General features: G+C 48.1%; 1 protein-coding gene and 1 long non-coding RNA gene across 6 annotated transcripts in view; one reads left to right on the top strand and one right to left on the bottom strand.

Annotated features, from left to right (window-relative positions):
• Window positions 1-5153: 5153 nt before the first annotated feature.
• On the bottom strand, window positions 5154-17166 carry LOC108178025 (uncharacterized). The gene is made up of 2 exons (XR_001794746.3): window positions 16995-17166; window positions 5154-6195 (listed from the first exon to the last, which is right to left on the bottom strand). It is a non-coding gene; the product is annotated as an uncharacterized lncRNA (long non-coding RNA).
• The window catches only part of PRMT2 (protein arginine methyltransferase 2), a 26114-nt gene continuing 20082 nt past the window's right edge, over window positions 17143-23174 (top strand). For 2 of the 5 annotated variants that reach the window (XR_011387659.1, XM_051859520.2), the window contains exons 1-2: window positions 17152-17286; window positions 18783-18886. Coding sequence is in view for 3 of the 5 variants with exons in the window: in XM_051859520.2 (XP_051715480.2) it covers window positions 18848-18886 (39 nt within the window). In the remaining 2 variants the exon portion in view is untranslated. Of the gene's footprint in view, window positions 17287-18320; window positions 18635-18782; window positions 18887-23174 lie in introns of those variants that run through there. The other 3 variants (XM_070071717.1, XR_011387658.1, XM_051859521.2) reach the window with 3 other exon arrangements.

Genomic DNA, 23174 nt, shown 5'->3' with positions numbered 1-23174 from the left:
AGAGAAAGAGAGAGTTCTCCCATTTACTGGTTCACTCTCCAGATGGCCACAACAGCGGGAGCTGTGCCAATCTGAAGCTAGGAGACAAGAGCTTTCTCTGGGTCTCCCACCTGGAGAAGGGGCCAAGGACTTGGGCCATCCTCTACTGCTTTCCCAGGCCATAGCAGAGAGCTGGATCAGAAGTGGAGCAGCCGGGACTCAAACTGGCACCCATAAGGGATGCCAGCACCACAGGCAGTGGCTTTACCAGCTATGCCACAGCACCAGCCCCTAAAGGTTATTATTGATAAATAATAACTTGGCCCTACCATTTTGCCATAAGTATTCCTATAGATTGATTTGGATTTCCTTTTTACTTTTACTAGGAGATTTTCTGCCTTCACATTCTTTCATAATGATGACTATCTTTCTGTGTTTCTGTGTGAAGCACATCCTTAAGCAGTATTTGTAAGGGTTGACTAGTGGTGACAAATTCTATCCATTTCTATTTGTTATTGAAGGTCTTTTTTTCACCTTTATTCATAAATGGGAGCTTTTCATGGTACTTCATTATGGGTTGACAGTTTTTCTTTAAGACTTGGACTATGTCTGCATTCTCTCCTACCCTGTAGGGTTTCTGATGAGAAGTCAGCTGTCAGTCTAATTGGAGTGTCATTGATGGTAATTTGGCATTATTCTTATACACATTTTAGAATATTTCTTTCTTATGTTTTACTGTTTAAAATTTGACTACTGTTTAAAATTTGATGGTCATGGTGAAGGTCTTTTCTGGTCATATCTATTAGGGGTTCTATGTGCTTCCTGTACTTGGACATTCCTTTTCTGAATTATGGAAGTTTCTGCTATTATTTCACTGAGTAGGCCTTCTAATCCATTCTTTCCATATCTTTAGGAACTCTTAAGACCCATATATGGGGTCATTTAATAGTATCTCACAAATCTTGAACACTATTTTTAGTTTTTCTAATTTCTTCTTCTTCATTTTATTTTTTGTGTGTGGTTTTACTGAGATATTGCCAAAGATTTGTCTTCTAGATCAAATATTCTTTCTTCTGCCTCACCAAGTCTGTTGTTAAGGCTTTATACTATATTTTTATTTGATGTATTGAAATTTTCATTTCATTTCTTCTTTTTTTTTTTTTTTTGGACAGGTAGAGTTAGACAGTGAGAGAGAGAGAGAGAGAGAGAGAGAGAGAGAGTTCTTCCTTTTTCCATTGGTTCACCCCCCAAGTGGCCACTATGGCCGGCACGCTGCGCCAATCCAAAGCCAGTAGCCAGGTGCTTCTTCCTGGTCTCCCATGCAGGTGCAGGGCCCAAGGACCTGGGCCATCCTCCACTGCACTCCCGGGCAGAATCCGGCATTCCAACCAGGACTAGAACCCGGGGTGCCGGCACCTCAGGCAGAGGATTAGCCAAGTGAGCCACACCAGCTGAATTGATTTCACTTCAATATCTCTTATCTCGTAGGGAAATTTTTTATGCATGTTATGTATGGATTTATTTAATTCATGAATTTGCTTCTCATTGCTTTTGAGTAATCTTATGATTATTCTTTTGAATTCCTTTCAGGCATTTCATCAGTCTCTTCATCTTCATATTCTAATACTGGAATGTTGTTTTGTTCCTTTGGGAGAGTCATGTTGTCTTCCTTGTTCATGTTTCTCATATTTCTACATTTATTTTTGGGCATTTGTGGAACCATTGGTTGGTTTTCTCCCGCGATGGTTTTATCTTTGAAATATGCCTCTGTGGCTTAGTGGTGTGTCTGTTCCTTCAGTGGATATTCAGAGACGTGTGCTGGGTAGGGCTAGAAAGCTCTGGTCAGTTCTTGGATATGGTGCAAGAGTCCCAGGCGACACCCACGTTGGGTGTGGTAGATGTCCTCTATTGTCAGCAGGGGGTAGGTTATGATCACTGCCTCACCTCCTCTCTGTTAAGATGATCAATGCCCAGATGAGCCCACAGTGGCTACACACCACACACACACATTCAAAAGCACCACGCAAAAGGTCTGTGCAGTCCTCAGTGTGAGCAGAGCTCTCTGCAAGGACCCACCCTAGACACTCAGTGAACTCTGAGCTTCTGACACCAGACACAGTGGTTGCCTAGAGACCCAGCTACACTCCATGCCCTATTGTGCAGTCACAGGATTCCCCACAGTCATAGCTCACTGGAGCAGGATCCACTCTCAGCCCCATGAAGCTGCTTTGTCCATAGAGAGCCAAGGTGTTGCCAGATCCTGGTTCCTGTTGTTGTTTTCCCCTTGGCAGTTTGAGTACAGGTTCCAGTGATATAGAGGGGAGGGGGTGCTTCACAGGCTTAAGTGAGCTCGGCCACCTGTCAACTCTCCAGGCCAGACTCAAAGTCAGTGGGGATCCTGGGTTTATCAATCAGATAAAATCCCTTAGTTACATGTGAGGCTGCAGCAGCCTATACTCACCTTTTTTTTTTTTTTTTTTTTTTTTTTTTTTTTGACAGGCAGAGTGGACAGAGAGAGAGAGAGAGAGAGAGAGAGAAAGGTCTTCCTTTTGCCGTTGGTTCACCCTCCAATGGCCGCCGCGGCCGGCGCACCGCGCTGATCCGATGGCAGGAGCCAGGAGCCAGGTGCTTCTCCTGGTCTCCCATGGGGTGCAGGGCCCAAGCACCTGGGCCATCCTCCACTGCACTCCCTGGCCACAGCAGAGGGCTGGCCTGGAAGAGGGGCAACCGGGACAGAATCCGGCGCCCCGACCGGGACTAGAACCCGGTGTGCCGGCGCCGCTAGGCGGAGGATTAGCCTAGTGAGCCGCGGCGCCGGCCTATACTCACCTTTTAAGATGCCACTTTGGGGCTGACGCTGTGGCACAGTGGGTTAATGCGCTGGCCTGAAGTGCTGGCATCCCATATGGACACCGCTTCGAGTCCGGCTGCTCCTCTTCTGATCCAGCTCTCTGCTATGGCCTGGAATAGCAGTAGAAGATGGCCCAAGCCCCTGGGCCTCTGCACCCATGTGGGAGACCTGGAGGAGGCTCCTGGCTTTGGATCAGTGCAGCTCAGGCCATTGCAGCCATCTGAGGGATGAACCAGCAGATAGAAGACCTCTCTGTCTCTCTGTAACTCTGTCTTTCAACTAAATAAAATAAATCTTTTTTTTTAAATGGCGCTTCTCCCCTACTGTTAGCTGGGAGCCCTTCTGGATGGATGGGAAGCAGGCAGTGTGCTCTTGCTTCTTGCTTCTGGGGTTAAGATGGCACCGTGCCCCCACTAGTGATCAAGGCCAGACTCGATGTCCTGTGGCTCACAAGGTTCTCCCTTAGGCAATATCACCAGTGGCATGGCCACTGCAATCTCATTTCTCTTTCCTCTTGACACTGATTCTGATACTGGTAGGAGGGCAACAGAGGTGCATACTCACATAATCAATGTGCTCTGCAGGGCGGCTTCCTGCTCCAAGCCTGGCAGCTGGTCAGACCTCTTCAGCACCTCAGGCTCCCTTGTTTTCCTTACAGATTCTCATTGTCTTCAGCCCCTCTTACACACATAGGCTCATGTTTACCTAGGTGCCTTAATGTAGCAATCCTTGGAGTTCAGCATTTTGGGTCTCTTGAGTGGCCTTGGCTGACCTCAGTGGGGCTGCCAGTATGGGGGCTGTGTTTGAGCAGCTCCTAGGCTTCATCCCTTTAACTAGTAAGGCTGACTAATGTGTAGAGACCACTCCTCCAGCTGGAACCATGGAACCCAGAAGCAGACCAGAGCAGCATTTTGGCAACCCCGGTCTTCAAAACAGAAAGCTCAGGCCTCCAGTGGTGAGAGAGTACACATCCTTTGTTTGAAACAGGCATCCTGCTGACCTAGCTTTGCCTGAAGTGACAAAAACAAACTTAGTGCTTGCTGCGCTGGCTCTGCCCCCAGCCAGTGTGGGTCCTTGGCTTAAAGCTATGGGAGGTTCAGGGGACCTCCCCTGGAGAGTGCAGGGCAGTGGCCAGGCCAGCTACTGAGCCCACCTTGATTCTTTCAGAAGCGGGGAGAACTTGCACCACCTCCCCCAGCACGTGATTTGCATGCCCTGACGTTCCCCTAGCTGGGCATGTTGGCATCAGTGTTCCTACCCAGCACACACTCCTGCTCCGTCCTGTGTGGTCAGCAGTGCTCAGATTTCAGTGTATTCTGGTCACCCTAGGAGCTGGTTAAGAGTGCAAAGTTCCATTGCTCAGTAGCAATCGGATGAACACAGTCCTGGGCTCAGCCCTGTTCCAGGGGTCTTGTTGGTTCAGAGACAGGGCTACATGGAACCTGTGTGACAGCTACACCCAAAGGTCACCTGGGCACTAGGCACACATGAGGAAATCTCTGAGAAGGGGACAGGAGCTTGGCAGGCATTCTGAAGCTCAGCTTGTCCAAGAAACGTGCATTTCTTCCTCATTGTTGGGGGAAACTGAGGCTCGGAGAAGGGCAGTAGTTTGCCAGGTTACATCACTGAGAAGTAGGAAAGCAAAGATCTGAAGCTGAGTCTGTCTCCAGAATCCAAGTTCTATGCGCCGGAGTGTTGCCTTGGAGCAATACAGCACATGGAATGCCCTCCCCTTCAAAGGGTCGAGATAGTGTTCTTTTAGTATAACATTTTGGAGACACCTCTTTTGTAAATTCAATTTAACTTTAGTAAGTCTATTAGGACAGATATGAGAGAGAATGTGAGAGAAAGGTGAGTGCTAGGGTTTGAATGTGTCCCTCCTAAGTTCATGTGTTGGAAACTTCGTCCCCAGTACAAGTGTTGAGAAATGGGGCCTTTAAGAGATGATCTGTGAGATTGCTACAGAAGTGAGTTTGACCCTCTTTGGCTCTCTCTTGCAGACCTCCTTTCATCACATGATGCTTTCTACTCTGTTATGTTGCAGCAAGAAATCCCCTACCCAATGTAGCCCCTTGGTTGTGGGTATTCCAGCCCACATATGAGCTGAACGAACTCCTACAGTTTGTAAAATTACTCAGTCTGTGATACTGTTATAGCAGCACAAAATAGACTATCTTTTTTGTATCTAAGAACATTTCTAAAACCAGTGTAATAGGACGAGTTTTTTTATGTGTAGTTGAATCACTGAACTTTTGTTGGATTCCTTGTAAATAAAAATCAATCATAAATCCACCATTTAAAAAGCTCACTCATGACTGCCAAAGGTGATTGAAAGACTTTATTAAGCAGCACCCAGAACTCCCTTGCTGAATTCACATCCTTCTGTGCCACACAGGCAAGCAAGACATTTTCTTAGGTGGCAGAATATTCAACTGCTGTTGCTGCAAACAAACTACTCCAAAAGATAGTGACTGGAAACCACCACCATTTTATTAGATCCCATGAGTTCTATAGGTTATGGTTGAGACTGGACTACTTTTGCTCCAAGTGGTGTTGACAGAGTTCATTGGTAATATTCAGCTGGCACTTAAACAGGTCTAGAGTGCCCATGTAGTCTTGGTCACATGTCTGGTGCCTTGATGAGGATGGCTGGAAGGCTGGGCTCCGTTGGGACTGCCAACTTGAGGGGTATACCGAGAGAACCTGGTAGAAGTTGTAGAACTTTTTTGACCTAGTCTCAGAAGTGATACTTTTGTCACATTCACTTGGTTACAGGCAAGTTTTAAGGTCAGCCAGAATCAAAGAAAGGGGACTTGGACTCCACTTTTTTTATTTCCTTATGTACTAATTTGAGAAAGAAAGAAGAACACTCCCATCCACTGCTTCATTACCCAAGTGCACAACACAAGGGCCAAAGACAGGCTGGGCCAGGCCAGACCAGGCCAGACTGAAGCTGGGAGCCAGGAACTCAATCCTGATCTTCCATGCCGGTGGCAGGAACCCAATCACTTGAACCATCACTGCTGCCTCTCAGTGTCTGCATTAACAGGAAAGCTGGAGTTGGGAGCTAGAGCTAAGAACTGAATGCAGGTACTCTAACGTGGAATGTGGGCATCTTCACTGGTAGGCTAATCATACGCTCTTAGACTTTACTTCCTGACTCCACTGGGTGAGAGCCTGTGGGATGGGAAATATTATCATGTCCACCTTTGGGAAATACAATCTGCCCTCTGGCCACAGCCAAAATACACGTGTCCAGCACCCCGGGGTCTCATTGCATTATGATGGCTCCATCTCCAGGATCTCATCACCCAACTCAGGTCCACATTTGAAGATCCTTGGGCATGGTTCCTCAAGGACAGCCTCTGGAAAACAGAAGATCATTTAATGAAGAGACTCTGGGAGGCACATACATAAGGTCCAAAATGAGGCCTTTTGCCCATCTCAAAGGATCCATGCAATGCCATTTTAAATTCTTCTGAGTCTTTTTAAAATTAATTTACTTATTTGAAAGGCAGAGAGGCAGAGGGAGAGAGAGATCTTCCATCTATTGATTCACTCCCCAAATGGCTGAAATGGCCAGAGCTGGGCTGATCCAAAGCCAGGAGCCAGGAGCTTCTTCTGGGTATCCCATGTGAGTGCAGGGGCCCAAGGATTTGGGCCATCTTTCACTGCCTTCCCAGGCACATTAGCAGGTTGCTGGATCAGAAGTGGAGCAGCTTCACCTACACTTTTGAGTCTTAATAGAGGATTATACAATCCCACCCTGGCTTCACTTTTATTCTGAGGCTACATTTTCCTAATAGTGGCATAGATTTTATCTTGCCCACAGGAAGTTGGGGTGGCATGCTTTGTTTCTATTTGAAAACATTCTGCAGTAAAGTAACATTTTTATGAATAAACTACAGTTGTGTACTCATTCTGTTATTTGACATTTTATTCTTTCTTTCTTTGCTATTAAAGGTGCTATGAATATTCTTGGACAGCATTTTTTTCTTTTTAAAGATTTTAGTAATTTAAAAAGTATATTTCTGTAGTTTATAGACACAATTCTAAGAATATAATACACTTCCCTCCCTACTCCTTTTCTTTTAATTTTTGTGAGAAAATACTTTTAAATGTGCTTTTTTTTTTTTTTTTTTGGACAGGCAGAGTTAGACAGTGAGAGAGAGAGACAGAGAGAAAGGTCTTTCTTTCCATTGGTTCACTCCCCAAATGGCCGCTATGGCTGGTACGCTGCACCAATCCAAAGCCAGGAGCCAGGTGTTTCCTCCTGGTCTCCCATGCGGGTGCAGGGCCCAAGCACTTGGGCCATCCTCCACTGCCTTCCCGGGTCACAGCAGAGAGCTGGCCTGGAAGAGAGGCAACCAGGACAGAATCCGGCGCCCCAGCCAGGACTAGAACCTGGGGTGCCAGCGCTGTAGGTGGAGGATTAGCCAAGTGAGCCATGGCACCGGCTTTAAATGTACTTATAATCACAGGTTAATTCTCCACTAAATTTTAGAGTTCAACAAGCAAAAAAGTTGAAAGGCCACTGTTCTACAGAGCTATAGAAAAAAGCTGTCAACAACAATAAAATCCCAAAATGTCAACTTCATTCATATACATTAAATTTTCTCTTTTGTACTTTTTATATTAGCTACCATACATCAGAGAAAACATGTGATATTTGTCTTTTGGGGTCTGGCTTATTTCACTAAGTATATTGGAATCCATTTACATTCATTTTCTTGTAAAAGAGAGGATTTTATTCTTTTTAATGACTAAGTAGTATTCCATCATGTATTTATACCACATTTTTTTTTTATCCAGTCATCAGTTGATAGTCATTTGGGTTAATTCCATATCTTAGCTACTGTGAATTGAGCTGCTCTAAACATGGGGATATAGGTAATGCTGTCATATGCTGATTTCATGTCCTTTGGGTAAATCCCAGGGGTAGGATAGCTGGGTCATATGCTAGATCTATTTTTAGATTTCTGAGGAATCACCATCCTATCTTCCATAATGGTGATACCAGTTTACATTACCCCAACAGTGTATTAGAGTACCTTTTTCTCCACATCATCACCAGCATTTGTTATTATTATTATTTTTTTATTTTTGGATGATAGCCATTCTAACTGTGATGAGGTGAAACCTCATTGTGTTTTTTTTTTCTTTTATGGACTGCTTTTTTTTTTTTTTTTTTTTTGACAGGCAGAGTGGACAGTGAGAGAGAGAGACAGAGAGAAAGGTCTTCCTTTGCCGTTGGTTCACTCTCCAATGGCCGCCGCGGCCGGCGCGCTGCGGCGGGCGCACCGCGCTGATCCGATGGCAGGAGCCAGGAGCCAGGTGCTTTTCCTGGTCTCCCATGGGGTGCAGGGCCCAAGCACCTGGGCCATCCTCCACTGCACTCCCTGGCCACAGCAGAGAGCTGGCCTGGAAGAGGGGCAACCGGGACAGAATCCGGCGCCCCAACCGGGACTAGAACCCGGTGTGCCGGCGCCGCTAGGCGGAGGATTAGCCTAGTGAGCCGTGGCGCCGGCCCTATGGACTGCTTTTTTTAGACACATTTTCATTTATCTTGGAAAAATGCTGTAGAATTTTTTTCTGAATCATAGGATATGTAGATGTGCTATGGATTGAGTTATGTCTCCCCACTCACTCCAACTCATGTTTTAAAGTTAATCTCAATGCCACTGTAATTGAAGATGGGGTTTTTAGGGAGGTAATTAAGACCAATTGTATAATAAGGGTAGGACCTTAGTCTGTTATGGCTGGTGTCTCTGGAGTAGAGGAGGCGCTAGAGCACTCTGTCTGCACCCCAGAAAAGGCCATGTGAGGACACCGTGAGAAGGTGGCTTGCTACAAGACAGAAAGAGCACCCCCACCAGAGACCCAGCATACTGGCACCTCAGTCATGTACTTTTAGCCTCTAGTCTAGAATCATGTGAAAACCAATTTCTGTTGTTTAACTCACTCAGGTAGTAGTCATTTTTTTTTTTTTTTAGGATTTTATCTATTTATTTGAGAAGTAGAGTTTCAGACAGACAGAGGGAAAGAGAGAGAGAAAGTTCTTCCATCAACTAGTTCACTCTCCAAATGGCCACAATGGCCAGAGCTGAGCCGATCTGAAGGCAGGAGCCAGGAGCTTCTTCTGGGTCTCCCACGTGGGTGCAGGGGCACCACTTGGGCCATCTTCCTCTGTTTTCGCAGGCCATCAGTAGGGAACTGGATTGGAAGAGGAGCAGCCAGGACTAGAACCAGCTCCCATATAGGATGATGTCACTGCAGGCGGAGGCTTAGCCCACTACACCACTGCACCAGTTCCTCCATGGTATTTTTGTTGTGGCAACACAAGTAGACTAATATCTTGTTGAAAGAATCAGTTTCCTTTTTTTATTTAAAAGATTTTTATATTTAAAAGGCACAGTGACAGAGAGAGGTGGGGAGAGATTTTTTTCATGCACTGGTTCACTCTCCAAGTGGCTGCAATTGATCCAGGACAAAGCCAGAATCCAGGAATTCCATCTGGATCTCCCACTTGGGTGGCAGGTGCCCAAGCACTTTGGTCATTCTCTGCTGCTTTCCCAAGTGTAGGCAGCCTTTGGACAAGTCAAGGCTAATCTAGGCCTGTGGAATTCCTGGGACAAGAAAGTCACATACTCCTATCCTGAAGGAGGATGTTAATCAAGAACACTCTGTTAAAATTATCTGTGCTACCGGAGGCCCTGATAAGTTGCTTACATATGTTGTTATCTTTTGTGCTTCTTTGTGCTTCTTTGTTCTACAGCTGGTTATGTATAAACACCACTGAGACATTAGAATAAATGAGCCTTGATCAGCCTTGTTGTCTTGACTCCATTCTCTCTGCGTCTCTCTTTTCATTCCCACTCCCTCCTTCAGGTTCCGTTCTGCTTTTGCAGCTGGCCCACACACCCAAGTGTCTTGAAAGCAGCAGAGAATGACCCAAGTGCATCAGCAGGGAGCTGGATTGGAACCAGAACAGCCAGAACTCAAACCAATCCTCAAATCTGGGATGCTAGTGTCGCAAGTGGTGGATTAACCCACTAAGCCACAATGCTGGTCCCAGAATCCAACTTCTTGAAGCTGAGGACTGAGGTCCTTTTCCTGCTGTTAGCTCTCAACTTTTTTGACTTTCTTTGCCATGAGGATGTCTGCAACATGAACACTTTTTTCTAAAAAAGATTTAATTATTTATTTGAAAGGCAAAATTATAGAGAGGCAGAGGCCGAGAGAGAGAGAGAGAAGTCTTCCATCCTATGGTTCACTCCCCAAAGGCTGCAACAACTGGAGCTGGGCCAATCTGAAGCTAGGAGCCAGGAGCTTCTTTCGGGTCTCCCATGTGGGTGTAGGGGCCCAAGGACCTGAGCCATCTTCTACTGTTTTCCCAGGCCATAGCACACAGCTGGATTGGAAGTTGAGCAGCCAGGACTCAAAACAGCACCCATATGTGATGCTAGCACTGCAGGTGGCAGCTTTACCTAAACTATCCTCAACATGAACACTTTTAAAAATCAAAGCCAGTAAGGCAGTCTCCTTTCATAGTAAAGATCATAATTTTGCATTCCAAAATGACAACCTATCACTGAGGATTTCTGTTGGTTCAAATCAAGGCGTAGTCTCGCTCACTGAAGGGGAAGGTCAGGGAGGACATTATAATAAAGAGGCTATCGACAGCTGTTAAATCCACCACCCATCCTCCTTCTACTGCGTGAAGTTTGTACATGCTTTTCCTTGGGGGCTGGTACAAAGTTCAAGTTCTGCCTGCACATGTAAACTCTTCCTTGTCTGTAGCCCTAATCATAAGAAAAACAAAACCACTCACTTCTACTCTTTCTCATACTAATTGTGGACCAGCCTTGGTTCTGGTCTGCTCTACCTAGAAACTCCAATGATGGGTGGGGGGTATATTTTCCACTCCCTTTTGGCCTATGTGTAGCAGAAGTGGCACTGACATTCAACCTATTAATTGGGAGGGAGCCAGTCTTCAGTAGTGAATGTGGCAGGTATGACTACCAGGAGGCAGGGATTACAGGGACCAAACTGGAGTTGGACACATTTGCTTTGTGGCCCACCCTAGGTCTATTTTGCAAAAAGGTACCTGAAAATAGTATGTACTCTGTTAGTAGTAGGATATAGTAATTATATATAACATGCAAATAATCTTTTCTTTTTTTAAAAAAAGATTTATTTATTTATTTGAAAGGCAGAGTAAAGAGGCAGAGAGAGAGAGAGGCCTTCCATCCACTGGTTCACTCCCCAAGCGGTCGCAACAGCCTGAGCTGGGCCAATCTAAAGCTAGGTAAGAGGAGCTTCTTTCAGGTCTCCCATGTGGGTGCAGGGACCCAAGGACTTAAGCCATCTTCTACTGTTTTCCCAAGCCATAGCAGAGAGCTGGATCAGAAGTGGAGCAGCTGGGACTCAAACCAGCACCCATATGGGATGCTGACAACACAGTCGACAGTTTTATCCACTACACCACAGCATCAGCCCTAGATGTAAATAATCTTATGATGTATACCAACATGATATATGTCAAGTTGGCTATTTGGGTGTTCAAATCTATATCCTCTGTTCTCTTGTTCTGTGAGTTATGTGAAGAGTATGTTTAAATTCCCCAACTATGATGATAGGTTATTTCGCTACTTCCTTTAAAATAGAATTTTTGGCATTTTACTTTATATATTTTGAATCTTATAATAAATACATTTATTTATATATTTTATATATTATAAATATACAGATTTAGGACCACTGGAGATATATTGAATTGACCATTTAACATGAAGTATTTAATTTCCAGTCATACTATCTACCTCAAGGTCTGATTTTAAAAATGGTACAGGGCCTGGCACCATGGTGTAGTAAGTAAAGCCTCCTCCTGCAGTGCCGGCATCCCATATGGGAGCTGGTTCGAGACCCAGTTGCTCCACTTCTGATTCAGCTTTTTGTTATGACCTGGGAAAGCAGTAGAAGATGACCCAAGTACCTGGGCCCCTGTACCTGCTTGGGAGACCTGGAAGGAGCGCCTGGCTCCTGGCTTTGGATTGGCCAGCTCTGATCGTTGCAGCCATCTGGGGAGTGAATCAACAGATGGAAGATTCTCTCTCTCTGCCTTTTTTTTTTTTTTAATATTTATTTATTTGACAGGTAGAGTTAAACAGTGAGAGAGAGAGAGAAAAGCTTTCCTTCTGTTGGTTCACCCCACAAATGGCCGCCACGGCTGGCGCTGTGCTGATCCAAAGCCAGGAGCCAGGCACCTCCCCCCACCCCCCAGGTCTCCCCTGCGGGTGCAGGGGCCCAAGCACCTGGGCCATCCTCCACTGCCCTCCCGGGCCACAACAGAGAGCCCCCGGAGGAGGGGCAGCCAGATTTAGAACCCGGCGCCCATATGGGATGGCGGTGCTTGCAGGTGGAGGATTAGCCAAGTGAGCCACGGCACTGGGCCCTCTCTCTGCCTTTCAAATAAATAAATAAATATTTTAAAAATGTTGGTATGGTGAGATACAGCTTTCCCTACCCTTTTATTTTCCACTAAATATTTACCTTTAAAGGATGTTTCTTATAAACAACATTTAGTAGAATCTTTTTAAAAGCCACATTTAAAAAAATGACGTGTTTACTAATTTTATATTTTTTATTGCAACAGTATAATTGGGTTTGACTTTACAATCCTGCCATTTGTTTTCCATTTGTCCCTTGGTTGTTTATTAGTTTAGTTCTCTTTTACTACTTCTATTAGTCATACATCACTGCCTTTTTAAAAAATTATTTATTTGAAAGGCAGAGTTACAAAGAGAGAATTCTATCTACTGGTTCACTCCCCAGATGGCCACAACAGAAGCCAGTAGCCTAGAACTCTATCTGGGTCTCCCATATGGGTGGCAGGTGTCCACGCACTGGGCCATCTTCTGCTGCTTCCCCAGGTACATTACTAAGGAGGTGGATTGGAACATGAGCAGCCAGGACTCAAACTAACACTCATATGGGATGCCAGTGTCACAGGTGGTGGCATAACTCGCTGTGCCATGCCAGCCCCTATTATTGTATTTTTGTGAATTTCCATATGCATCCTTAACCCACCTGAGGTGTAATACCACTTTTACCTTTTCCTCATAAAGATGCAGACCTTACAACTGTTTAATAGTTCTTTATTGCCCTTGCTTTTGGTGCCTCTGTTGAGAAATATTTTATCACCAGTTGTTATAAACTTCACAAGACAGTTATTGTTGACGTAGGGAAAAATTTAAAAGCCATATCTATCACTTATACTTTTTTTTTGACAGGCAGAGTGGACAGTGAGAGAGAGAGACAGAGAGAAAGGTCTTCCTTTGCCATTGGTTCACCCTCCAATGGCCGCTGCAGCCGGTGCACCGTGCTGATCCGATGGCAGGAGCCAGGATCCAGGTGCTTCTCCTGGTCTCCCATGGGGTGCAGGGCCCAAGTACTTGGGCCATGCTCCACTGCACTCCCTGGCCATAGCAGAGAGCCGGCCTGGAAGAGGGGCAACCAGGACAGAATCTGGCGCCCCGACCAGGACTAGAACCCAGTGTGCCGGCGCCGCAAGGTGGAGGATTAGCCTAGTGAGCCACGGCGCCGGCCTATCACTTATACTTTCTAGTACTAGCTTTCCTCTTTCTTTCCTGCAGTTATTTATGAGATTACTTCAGTCTGAGTTCTGCTCACTTGTGTCAGATTCTCTGAGATTTTATAAGAAAATTACTTTTTTAAAAAAATGTATTTGAAAGACAGCGTTACAGTGAGAGGAGGAGAGAGCATGAACTTCCATCCACTGGTTAACTCCCCGAATAGCTGCAATGGCTGGTGCTGGGCCAGGTTGAAACCAAGAGCCTGGAACTCCCTCTGGGCCTTCCTGGTGGGTGACAGGGACCCAAGAACTTGGGCCAATTGCACTGCTTTCCCAAGCACATTAGCAGGGAATTGGATTGGAAGAGGAGCTGCTGGGACTTGAACCAGAACTCATAGGGGATGCCAGCATCACCAGTGGCAATTTAGCTTGTTGTGCCACAATTCCAGTCCCTTGACTTAGTTTGTATGATACTTTTGCAGGGGTTTAGAATTATACTTTAGATTTTTCTTTTTAGCACTTTAAAGATATGATTTCATTGTCTTCAATTTCCTGTAATTTCTGCTGCTGAGTAAGCCATAATCTTATTGCTGGTCTTTATGGGTAATGTCTTTTACTTTGGGCTGCTTTTGATATTTTCTCAACTACTATTTTTGGTTTCACTGTTGTGACTCTGTGGGATGTTCTTTGTACATAGTCTGCTTTGATTTGACTTAGCTTAGTACAGTCCTCAAATGTTTCCTTGTGGGGACTGCCTGGGCGCCACCTCAGTGATCTCTTGAGATAGAAACATCACACCTGCATCCCTTGGAAGGCAAGGATGCTGCTGATATCCTGAGGAGTCAGGAACAACATGTCTGCATTCCTTGGAAGGCCATGGATGCTGGGAATGGTTCTCTTGTGCCTTAGGTTGTGAGAAAGCTCACATCATAGAGGCCTTGGATGTCCTGTTCCAGGATGTTTCCCTCCTTCTCACGAGATATCACCTAAGACAAACGAGCAAAGGTCTGTTGGTCTCACAAGGTGTTCCTCCCCTCCTCGTGAGAGGTAGCTTGATGCATACTGCCACATAGGCAAAACTGCAGATGCGAGTACACACTTGCTGACACAGCAAGGCTGAATGCTATCTGGAGGGAATAAAAGATGCAGGGAGATGCAGAGGTGTTCCTTCTCTGCTCAGGAAGAGGGTCCCATTGTCCCTCCCGCCTTCCTTCTGGTTTTTCCATAATCTCTTGTCTTGGTTGTTCTTTATTCATTGTGCCTTGTCCCCTCTTCACCCTGGAAAAGCTGCTGAGCAGGTCTTCAACATTTCCTTTTTTTTTTTTTTGACAGGCAGAGTGGATATAGAGAGAGAGACAGAGAGAAAGGTCTTCCTTTTGCCGTTGGTTCACCCTCCAATGGCCGCCGCGGCCGGCGCGCTGCGGCCGGCGCACCGCGCTGATCCGATGGCAGGAGCCAGGATCCAGGTGCTTCTCCTGGTCTCCCATGGGGTGCAGGGCCCAAGCACCTGGGCCATCCTCCACTGCACTCCCTGGCCACAGCAGAGAGCTGGCCTGGAAGAGGGGCAACCGGGACAGAATCCGGCGCCCCGACCGGGACTAGAACCCGGTGTGCCGGCGCCGCTAGGCGGAGGATTAGCCTAGTGAGCTGCGGCGCCGGCCCCAACATTTCCTTTTTAAGTATTGGATTTGTTTCACTCTTACCTCTTTTTGGGTGTCTATTAACATGGCAGAATCTCTTATGTGCTGCTGTTTTCTCATTTTCCTCTCTGCCACAGTCTGGATAAATTCTTTAGATTTGTTTTTGTGTTCTGTTATCAGCTCCTGTCTGCTGTGCTAGTTCAGGCAGTGCTATGCTTTCAGCTGTAGGTTGTCTATTTAATTTTCTAAAAAACATATCCCATACTATAAGTGAATTTTCCTTTTCATGTCCATTTTCTTCATCATTTCCTTGAAAACCTTCAACATAGTAATTTTCAGCATTTTAAAGTACATGTCTGCTAACTCATCTTGATGATCTATGTGACATTTCTATTCAAAGCTTTTTCCTCATAATTATAGTTCACATTTTCCTGTTTCTTCACATGCCTAGCAATTTTACTGTATGTTGGAAATATGCCTAAAAGAACCAAACAAATTCCATATGGTATCATCTATCAGTGAGGGAACCTTATCTTCTTTTAAGCTGTGTGGGGCCTGAACACCTCAGGACAGCAAGGGATTGGGCTGGGTGGTGACAACACACAGTTCCAACAAGACCTGGACTTTTTTGTTGTCTTTTAAAAAAAGATTTATTAATGTATTTGAAAGGCAATTTTAGAGAGAGGGAGGGTAGAAAGGAAAGGGGAGGGGTCGGGAAAGAGAGGGGTGGGGAGAGAGAGAGAAATACATGGATTTCCATCTGCTGGTTCACTCTGCAAATGGCCACTGCAGCCAGGGCAGGGCCAGGCCAAAGCCAGTAGCCCAGAATTCCATCTGGGTGTCTCACGTGGTTGGCAGGAGCCCAATCACTTGGGCCAGCTTTTGCTGCTTTTCTAGTGCATTAGCAGGGAACTGGATCGCAGGTTGAGCAGCTAGCACTCAAAAGAGCACTGCACTCATATGCGATGTCTGCATTGCAGGAGGTGGCGTAACTGGCTGGGGCACAATGCCCACCCCAAGCCTGGACTTCACTCCTGGACTTCTCATTGAGAACTGCTTTTCTCGCCCTGACTGACAGGTTTTGGCTTAGCACGAGCCTCCTGAGGGAGAAGGCTGGTGCGATTTCACTCTACCACGCAGGTCAAGACCTGCCTGTTTGCTCTTCTCATTTCCAATCCATCATGCCAGCCCACAAGCATCAGAAGCCCCTGTGGACCCCCTGCCAGGGCCGTGCCTGTGTGCTGCTGATGCAGACCATTAGGTGTGCGTCTGCCTCAGCAGGTGCGCTGGGAGGGGCTGGTATTTTAGGTTGTTGTGTAGATTATGGGAGGCTGCCCTGCACTAGACCCAAAAGACCAAACCATTATGGACTCACTGATGCCCCAAGTCCAAGTCACCAAGCTGAAAGCAGAATGTTTATCTGACTTCTGAGAGCACAGAGGCAGGGAGGGAGAGGCCACATTCCCAGACAGGCCAGATGTGGCAGGAAAGTAACTTGGAAATTCCTCTTTTGTCTGTTTCTGCTCTCCTCAGCCCTCTGTCTATTAAACTAACATCTGCTCAGCTCACTAGAACGCTCATTTAGAACAGGGTGTTGACTGAATCTAGAATTGCACACAAAACCCAATCAGACCTTCAAGTTGAATGTTTTTTATACATTCGTCTCACCCTGTGCGACCACACAGCTCTGGGGCCGCTCTCCCAGCTGGGGCAGGGACGGCAGTCCGCCTTCCGGTAACCCCGGGCTTCTGGCGGGGGAAACCCTACTTGACCGCGGCGCTCCCGGCGTCCAGACCCGGTCCACACGGACAACGGAAGGTCCCTGAATTACCACAAGAAAACCCCAATCGGGGTCTTGGGCCAGCAACACGCTGCCCACAGCTGCCGCGCACCGCGTCCGACCCCCAGCCCTCCGCCCCCGTCTACGTACCCGCGCCCGTTCCCGGCGTCCGACTCCCGCCCCGGCCGGCTGTGGGCACGGGAGCCGGTTCCTCACACGGGCTGACGACGCAACTCGGCTCTACCCCGCAGAAGGCGTAGCCTGTGGAGTGCGCCTGCGCGGTAGGATGGCCCCGCCTCGGGGCGGGGCCTCCCCTGGGCGCGGCTCGTGCGCACTGCGCCTGCGCAGGCCGAGGGCGGTGGCTCTGGCTCCCGGTGGGGAACCGTCAGCCCCTACGTGCTGGTGGCGTGGATGTGCAACTCGGCGGGGAGAAGCGACTGAGGTAGGTGTCCTGGTGGACCCAGCGTAGGAGGCTGGGCTGCACTTGAGGCAGGACTTGTAGGGTGAGGGGGTCCTCGCCCCCCGTGTGCGTCGCTGGCCGACTGAAGCCTCCGTCTCCTCCTGGGACCCCCGAGCGCCCTCCCGGTTCCTCGGCTCTGCGCTGTAGCGGCTGTCCGCGAGCTCCGCGCCTGCCCCACCCCGTTGCCCCGCCCCTCTCCGACGCCCCGCCTTTTCCCTACGCGGCACCACGCCCACCGGAGGCCCCGCCCCTCTCCGGGGCCCCGCCCCTCTCCTGCGCCACGCCTACCAGCGGCCCCGCCCCTCTTCGGGGCCCCACCCTGGCCGAGCTACGCCCCTCGCGGCGCCACGCCCCCTCGGCCCGGGCCAGCCGCGCCGCTCCCGGGTCTCCCTCCCTCCCTCCCGTCAGGTCTCTTCCAGAGCTCCGCCCTAGCCACGTCCCTCCCCGCAGGCACGCCCCTCCCGGCGCACGCCCCTCCCCGCAGGCACGCCCCTCATGGCGCACGCCCCTCCCGCAGGCACGCCCCTCCCGGCGCACGCCCCCTCGGCCCGGGCCGGCCGCGCCGCTCCCGGGTCTCCCTCCCTCCCTCCCGTCAGGTCTCTCCCAGAGCTCCGCCCTAGCCACGCCCCTCCCTCAGGCACGCCCCTCCCTCAGGCACGCCCCTCGCGGCGCCACGCCCCCTCGGCCCGGGCCGGCCGCGCCGCTCCCGGGGCTCCCTCCCTCCCTCCCATCAGGTCTCTCCCAGAGCTCCGCCCTAGCCACGCCCCTCCCTCAGGCACGCCCCTCGCGGCGCCACGCCCCCTCGGCCCGGGCCAGCCGCGCCGCTCCCGGGGCTCCCTCCCTCCCTCCCGTCAGGTCTCTCCCAGAGCTCCGCCCTAGCCACGCCCCTCCCCGCAGGCACGCCCCTCCCGGCGCACGCCCCTCCCGGCGCACGCCCCTCCCCGCAGGCACGCCCCTCGCGGCGCCACGCCCCCTCGGCCCGGGCCGGCCGCGCCGCTCCCGGGGCTCCCTCCCTCCCTCCCGTCAGGTCTCTCCCAGAGCTGCCTCGGCCCCGGCGTCAGATCCGGGCCGCACCCTCGCGCCGTCGTAGGTGGGCCCAGGTTTCCAGCGGAGTTAGTAGTTACGGTTCCAGGAATCACGAGAGTAGGGTCAGGCCTGTTTGTAGGCGAGGCGTGCGTTCTATAGGAGTGTGGCGCTGGCAGGCGCGGGGGAGCTGAGGAGAGGCGGGGGGCTCCGTCCCAGGGCGACCCCAGGAGCGCCCGGGCCAGCCCGGGACGCGCGTGTGCCTGTGCCGCTTGTGGTGCTTTCGATGGGCCTTGTAGAACTGAGGGTGAGTTTCATCTCCACACCGCGGCGCACGCGTAGGTTGGTTTCACTTGGGTCGGGGACCTTTCTAGTGTGCCTCAGAAGTTAAATGGATTTGATTGTCAAGCGGTGTAACAGCCCTCTCCCCCTCTCCCCCTCCCTCTCTCTCTCAGTAGAAACGAGGAGGAGAAAATGAAATAATAAAGGCAGCAGGTATGAGGCAGAGCCCGAGGGAACTATGGCCACGTCAGGTGACTGCCCCGGGAGTGAGTCTCAGGTAATTTTGTCTGCAGTGTAAGAACTCGTGCCCAACGAGCGTGAATGTGACAGAAACAAGTGTCAGCTCACAAGCCAGGAGCGTCACTTGTGTCCTTGAAGGTGGCCCCCACAGCGGGCTGCTTCCGTTGAAAGAGCGTTGAGGTACAGGGTTGCAGATGGCGTTCCCGTGCTGGTGCTGGAAACATGTCTAGGGAGTACTTCCGGTGGTCAGAACACGGGGTCCTCTGCACACCTGCATCCAGCGTGGGAGTGCCTGGCTTCAGGTGCTGGCTTGGCTCCTGATGCCAGCTTTCTGCTGTGGTGCACCCTGGGAGGCAGCAGGTGATGGCTCAAATAGCGGGATATCTGCCACCCTCATGGGAGACCCAGATTGAATTCCTGGCTCCTGTCTTTGCCTGGTCCAAAGCCCTGCTGTTGTGGGCATTTGGAGAATGAACCAGCACATGAGCTTGCTCTCGCTCTCTCTCTCTGTCTCTCTCTACCTTTTAAATAAATAAAATTAAGCACTTAGTAAAAAACAAAAAAAGAAACTGCACACAAAAATATCAGTCACCTAGGACTCAGTTTTGGTGCCTGAACTAGTGAAACTAGCATGCTTTCCTAGCTATTTGATGACACCCAAGTATAATACCAGCCAATTAGAAGAGATACATGTATGCACACTGTTTTCTGCCTGGGCTACACACATAATTTCATTCAAGCTAGCAGTAAAAAAAAGAAAAAAAAAACACGTTAAATTTTAAGGAATGTTGGTTATGTAAAATAAACTAATATTCTAATAGATGTTTTAAAAAATCAAACATTTTGAGCCGGCGCCGTGGCTCAATAGGCTAATCCTCCACCTTGCGGCGCCGGCACACCGGGTTCTAGTCCTGGTTGGGGCGCCGGATTCTGTCCCGGTTGCCCCTCTTCCAGGCCAGCTCTCTGCTATGGCCAGGGAGTGCAGTGGAGGATGGCCCAGGTGCTTGAGCCCTGCACCCCATGGGAGACCAGGAAAAGCACCTGGCTCCTGGCTCCTGCCATCGGATCAGCGCGGTGCACCGGCTGCAGCGGCGGCCATTGGAGGGTGAACCAACGGCAAAGGAAGACCTTTCTCTCTCTGTCTCTCTCTCTCACTGTCCACTCTGCCTGTCAAAAAAAAAAAAAAATTTTTTAGTATCTGTGATTTCAGTTTTAATGCTTTTTCCCCCTTTCATTCTGAAGATCTCCTTTCTTTTTTTTTTATTTTTGATTAAAAAAAATTTTTTTTTGACAGGCAGAGTGGACAGTGAAAGAGAGAGAGACAGAGAGAAAGGTCTTCCTTTTGCCGTTGGTTCAACCTCCAATGGCTGCCACGGCCGGCGCGCTGCGGCCGGTGCACCGCGCTGATCCGAAGCCAGGAGCCAGGTGCTCTCCTGGTCTCCCATGCGGGTGCAGGGCCCAAGCACCTGGGCCATCCTCCACTGCACTCCCTGGCCACAGCAGAGAGCTGGCCTGGAAGAGGGGCAACCAGGACAGAATCCGGCGCCCCAACCGGGACTAGAACCCAGTGTGCCAGTGCCGCAAGGCGGAGGATTAGCCTAGTGAGCCGCAGCACCAGCCCTGAAGATCTCCTTTCAATGGGTTTTTATGGATAGGAATGTTATTTACAGTTGGTTTATTAATCTATTGTCATGAATCATAAAATGTTTTAATCCCATGGACATTGAGGCATTAAAATAATTAGAACATTTATAGAATAGTATTGGAAACATCAAGTACATTTTATAGTTAGACTCACTAACATTTTGCCATGTTTACTTCAGTGCACACACACACACACGTGTAAAATAACAACACCACAAGTAAAGTTTTTTTCTCCAGCAACATCCTTTACCTCTTCTGTTTCTCTAGAGGTAAAAGCTACTGTGAATTATGAATTTGATGAGTGTGCTTCTGCCCCATTTTTTATACCTCGGTACATTATGCAGAAATCTTTGAACAATATGATAGTATCTGTGTGTGCTTTTTAGAACTTACATATGTGATTTATACTCTCTGTTGCCTGTAGCTTGCTTTTTTCCCACTTAACTTTACATCTGTTGATAGATATATTGTGCTAGCTCAGTCCTTGTCCTGTAGCATGTTCTTTAGAAGAATGTATCACAGGGGCCAGCGCGGTGGCATAGCAGGTAAAGCTTCCACCTGCAGTGCCAGCATCCCATATGGATGTCAGTTTGAGTCCCAGCTGCACCACTTCCGATCCAGCTCTCTGCTAATGGCCTGGGATACAGTAGAAGATGGCCCAACTCCTTAGGTCCCTGCACCTATTTGGGAGACCTAGAAGCAGCTCCTGGCTCCAGGCTTCAGATTGTATTACATTCACAGATAAAGTATATAGGTCTGTTGCAGCCTTACTTTTATGTATCAAGTGTGTGCCCTATTTTATTTATTTCCCTTTTTTTTTTAAACACTGAAGTTGTTTTCTCTTACACAGTGTTGCAGTGAGCATCCTTCGCCATGCCTCTGTGTGTGACTGGGTAGCCAGTAATGGCATCATAGGATGGAAGGGATTGCATGGTTTGCATTTTACTAAATGATGATCTGTTGTCTGCAATAGCCAATAATAGTGCTTGCTGACAGGTGGGGACATCACATGTTTTGGATTTGGTCAGTTTGATAGATTAGGATTGGTAATTGGTATCTTACTATTTTCATTTTTCTGGTTACTTGTGAGACAAGGTAATATTTTAGTAATATTTGTGTTCATCCTGTTACTACCACCCTCCACAATGGAAGCAATGCCCGATATTGGTGTTTTATCTCTTTCCTCCCCCCTTAATCAAGCCTTTCTAGAATTTTATCAACTTACCTTTTTGAAGAAATGTTTTTGTCTTTGTTGAGTTTCTCTAGTCTTCTGTTTTCAGTATCATTTATAAAACACCTGCAGAGCACAGTATTTTCAAGTGCACACAGAATATTCACTAAAATGTCCCATATGACTAGTCCATACAGCAGGCTGGAATATATTGACTTCTGCTTTTATTTTCATTTCCTTTTATCTTTTTGGGTTTGCTCTTCTTCTTTCCCTAAGATGTCTTTAAAGCTGCCACCTTTCCTCTCACTACTGCTCTAGCTGTATCTCACACATTGCATTGCATTCTTAATGTTCAGTTCAAATATGTTTAATATATCACAATGGAAATTAAAACAATTCTGGAACATTTTGAAAGTGTGTTGCTTAATTTCCAAACATTTGGGAATTTTTACTTGTCTTTTTTGTTGCTCAATATGAGTTTGATGATATTTGGTTACAGAATGTAACATACTCCATAATTTCAGTCCTTTGAACTGTATTCCAGCCTGCTGTATGGCCTAGTCATATGGACTATTTTAGTGAATATTCTGTGTCCACTTGCAAAGACTGTATTCTGCAGTTGTTGAGTTTTCTATAAATGTCACTGAGATTACATGGGTAAATGGTAGTGTTTAAATCTCTATTGAGTACTCAGGAACTAGATACCCTTTGCATGCATTAATGGTAAAGTGTGAAGTGTGGCACCCTTTATGGAAAGACTGTTACATGTCTGAATAAAAAACATTCTTAAAGCAGACTCAAGAGAACAGGCATTGTCACTGTGACAGCTGTGAAGTGGTACACGGGAATCCCAGCAGGCCATGTGCACCATGCGTGCCTACTGGACTCTGAAAGGATAAACGCTACTCCGACCCCTGCATGCCATGGGCACATGCACCATGCCCGCTTCCTGGAGTAGGATACCGTTCTGATCGGTGACCGAGGCTGCAAGAGGTTCTGGTTTTTCTTCTGGGTGCTTTTGTACCTGTGTGTACTTTTTTCACACATTTCCTAATGTGAGCATGAGTTCTTTTATGTTTAGGAAAATTAAGATGTAGGTATTGAGACAGGGGTGCTCTGCTGAGCTGGAATGTGTGGCTTGGTTCTGCTACCTCCAGTGGACATTGTCCAGGCAGGTTATCTGGGTAGGAAGTATCATGGGGCAGCTAGTGGGCTCCTCCAAGACTGCAGGACCAGCCTCTGAATTCTAGGTGCAGAGTATGCTCTCATGGGGATATTTGTTCCATTCCCCACCACCATGTCCTCTCACTCTGTCTTTGGTCTGAAGAGGTCCATAGAGCCAACATTTTCAGACATGATTTCCTTTTCCTGGGGTCGATTGTCGCTGTCCTAAACCATTGGTCTTGAGGCCAAGGGTGCCTTACCAGAGAGACGCTGACAGCAGACCTCCTTGCTGTTTCTTTGACTTTCCATTGAAGATGCAAATTATTTTATGTTAGTGATGTCAAGT

This window comes from Oryctolagus cuniculus, chromosome 4 (genome assembly GCF_964237555.1).
Source record: "Oryctolagus cuniculus chromosome 4, mOryCun1.1, whole genome shotgun sequence".
Taxonomy (NCBI): Eukaryota; Metazoa; Chordata; class Mammalia; order Lagomorpha; family Leporidae; genus Oryctolagus; species Oryctolagus cuniculus.
This window is presented reverse-complemented; position numbering and strand designations above follow the sequence as displayed.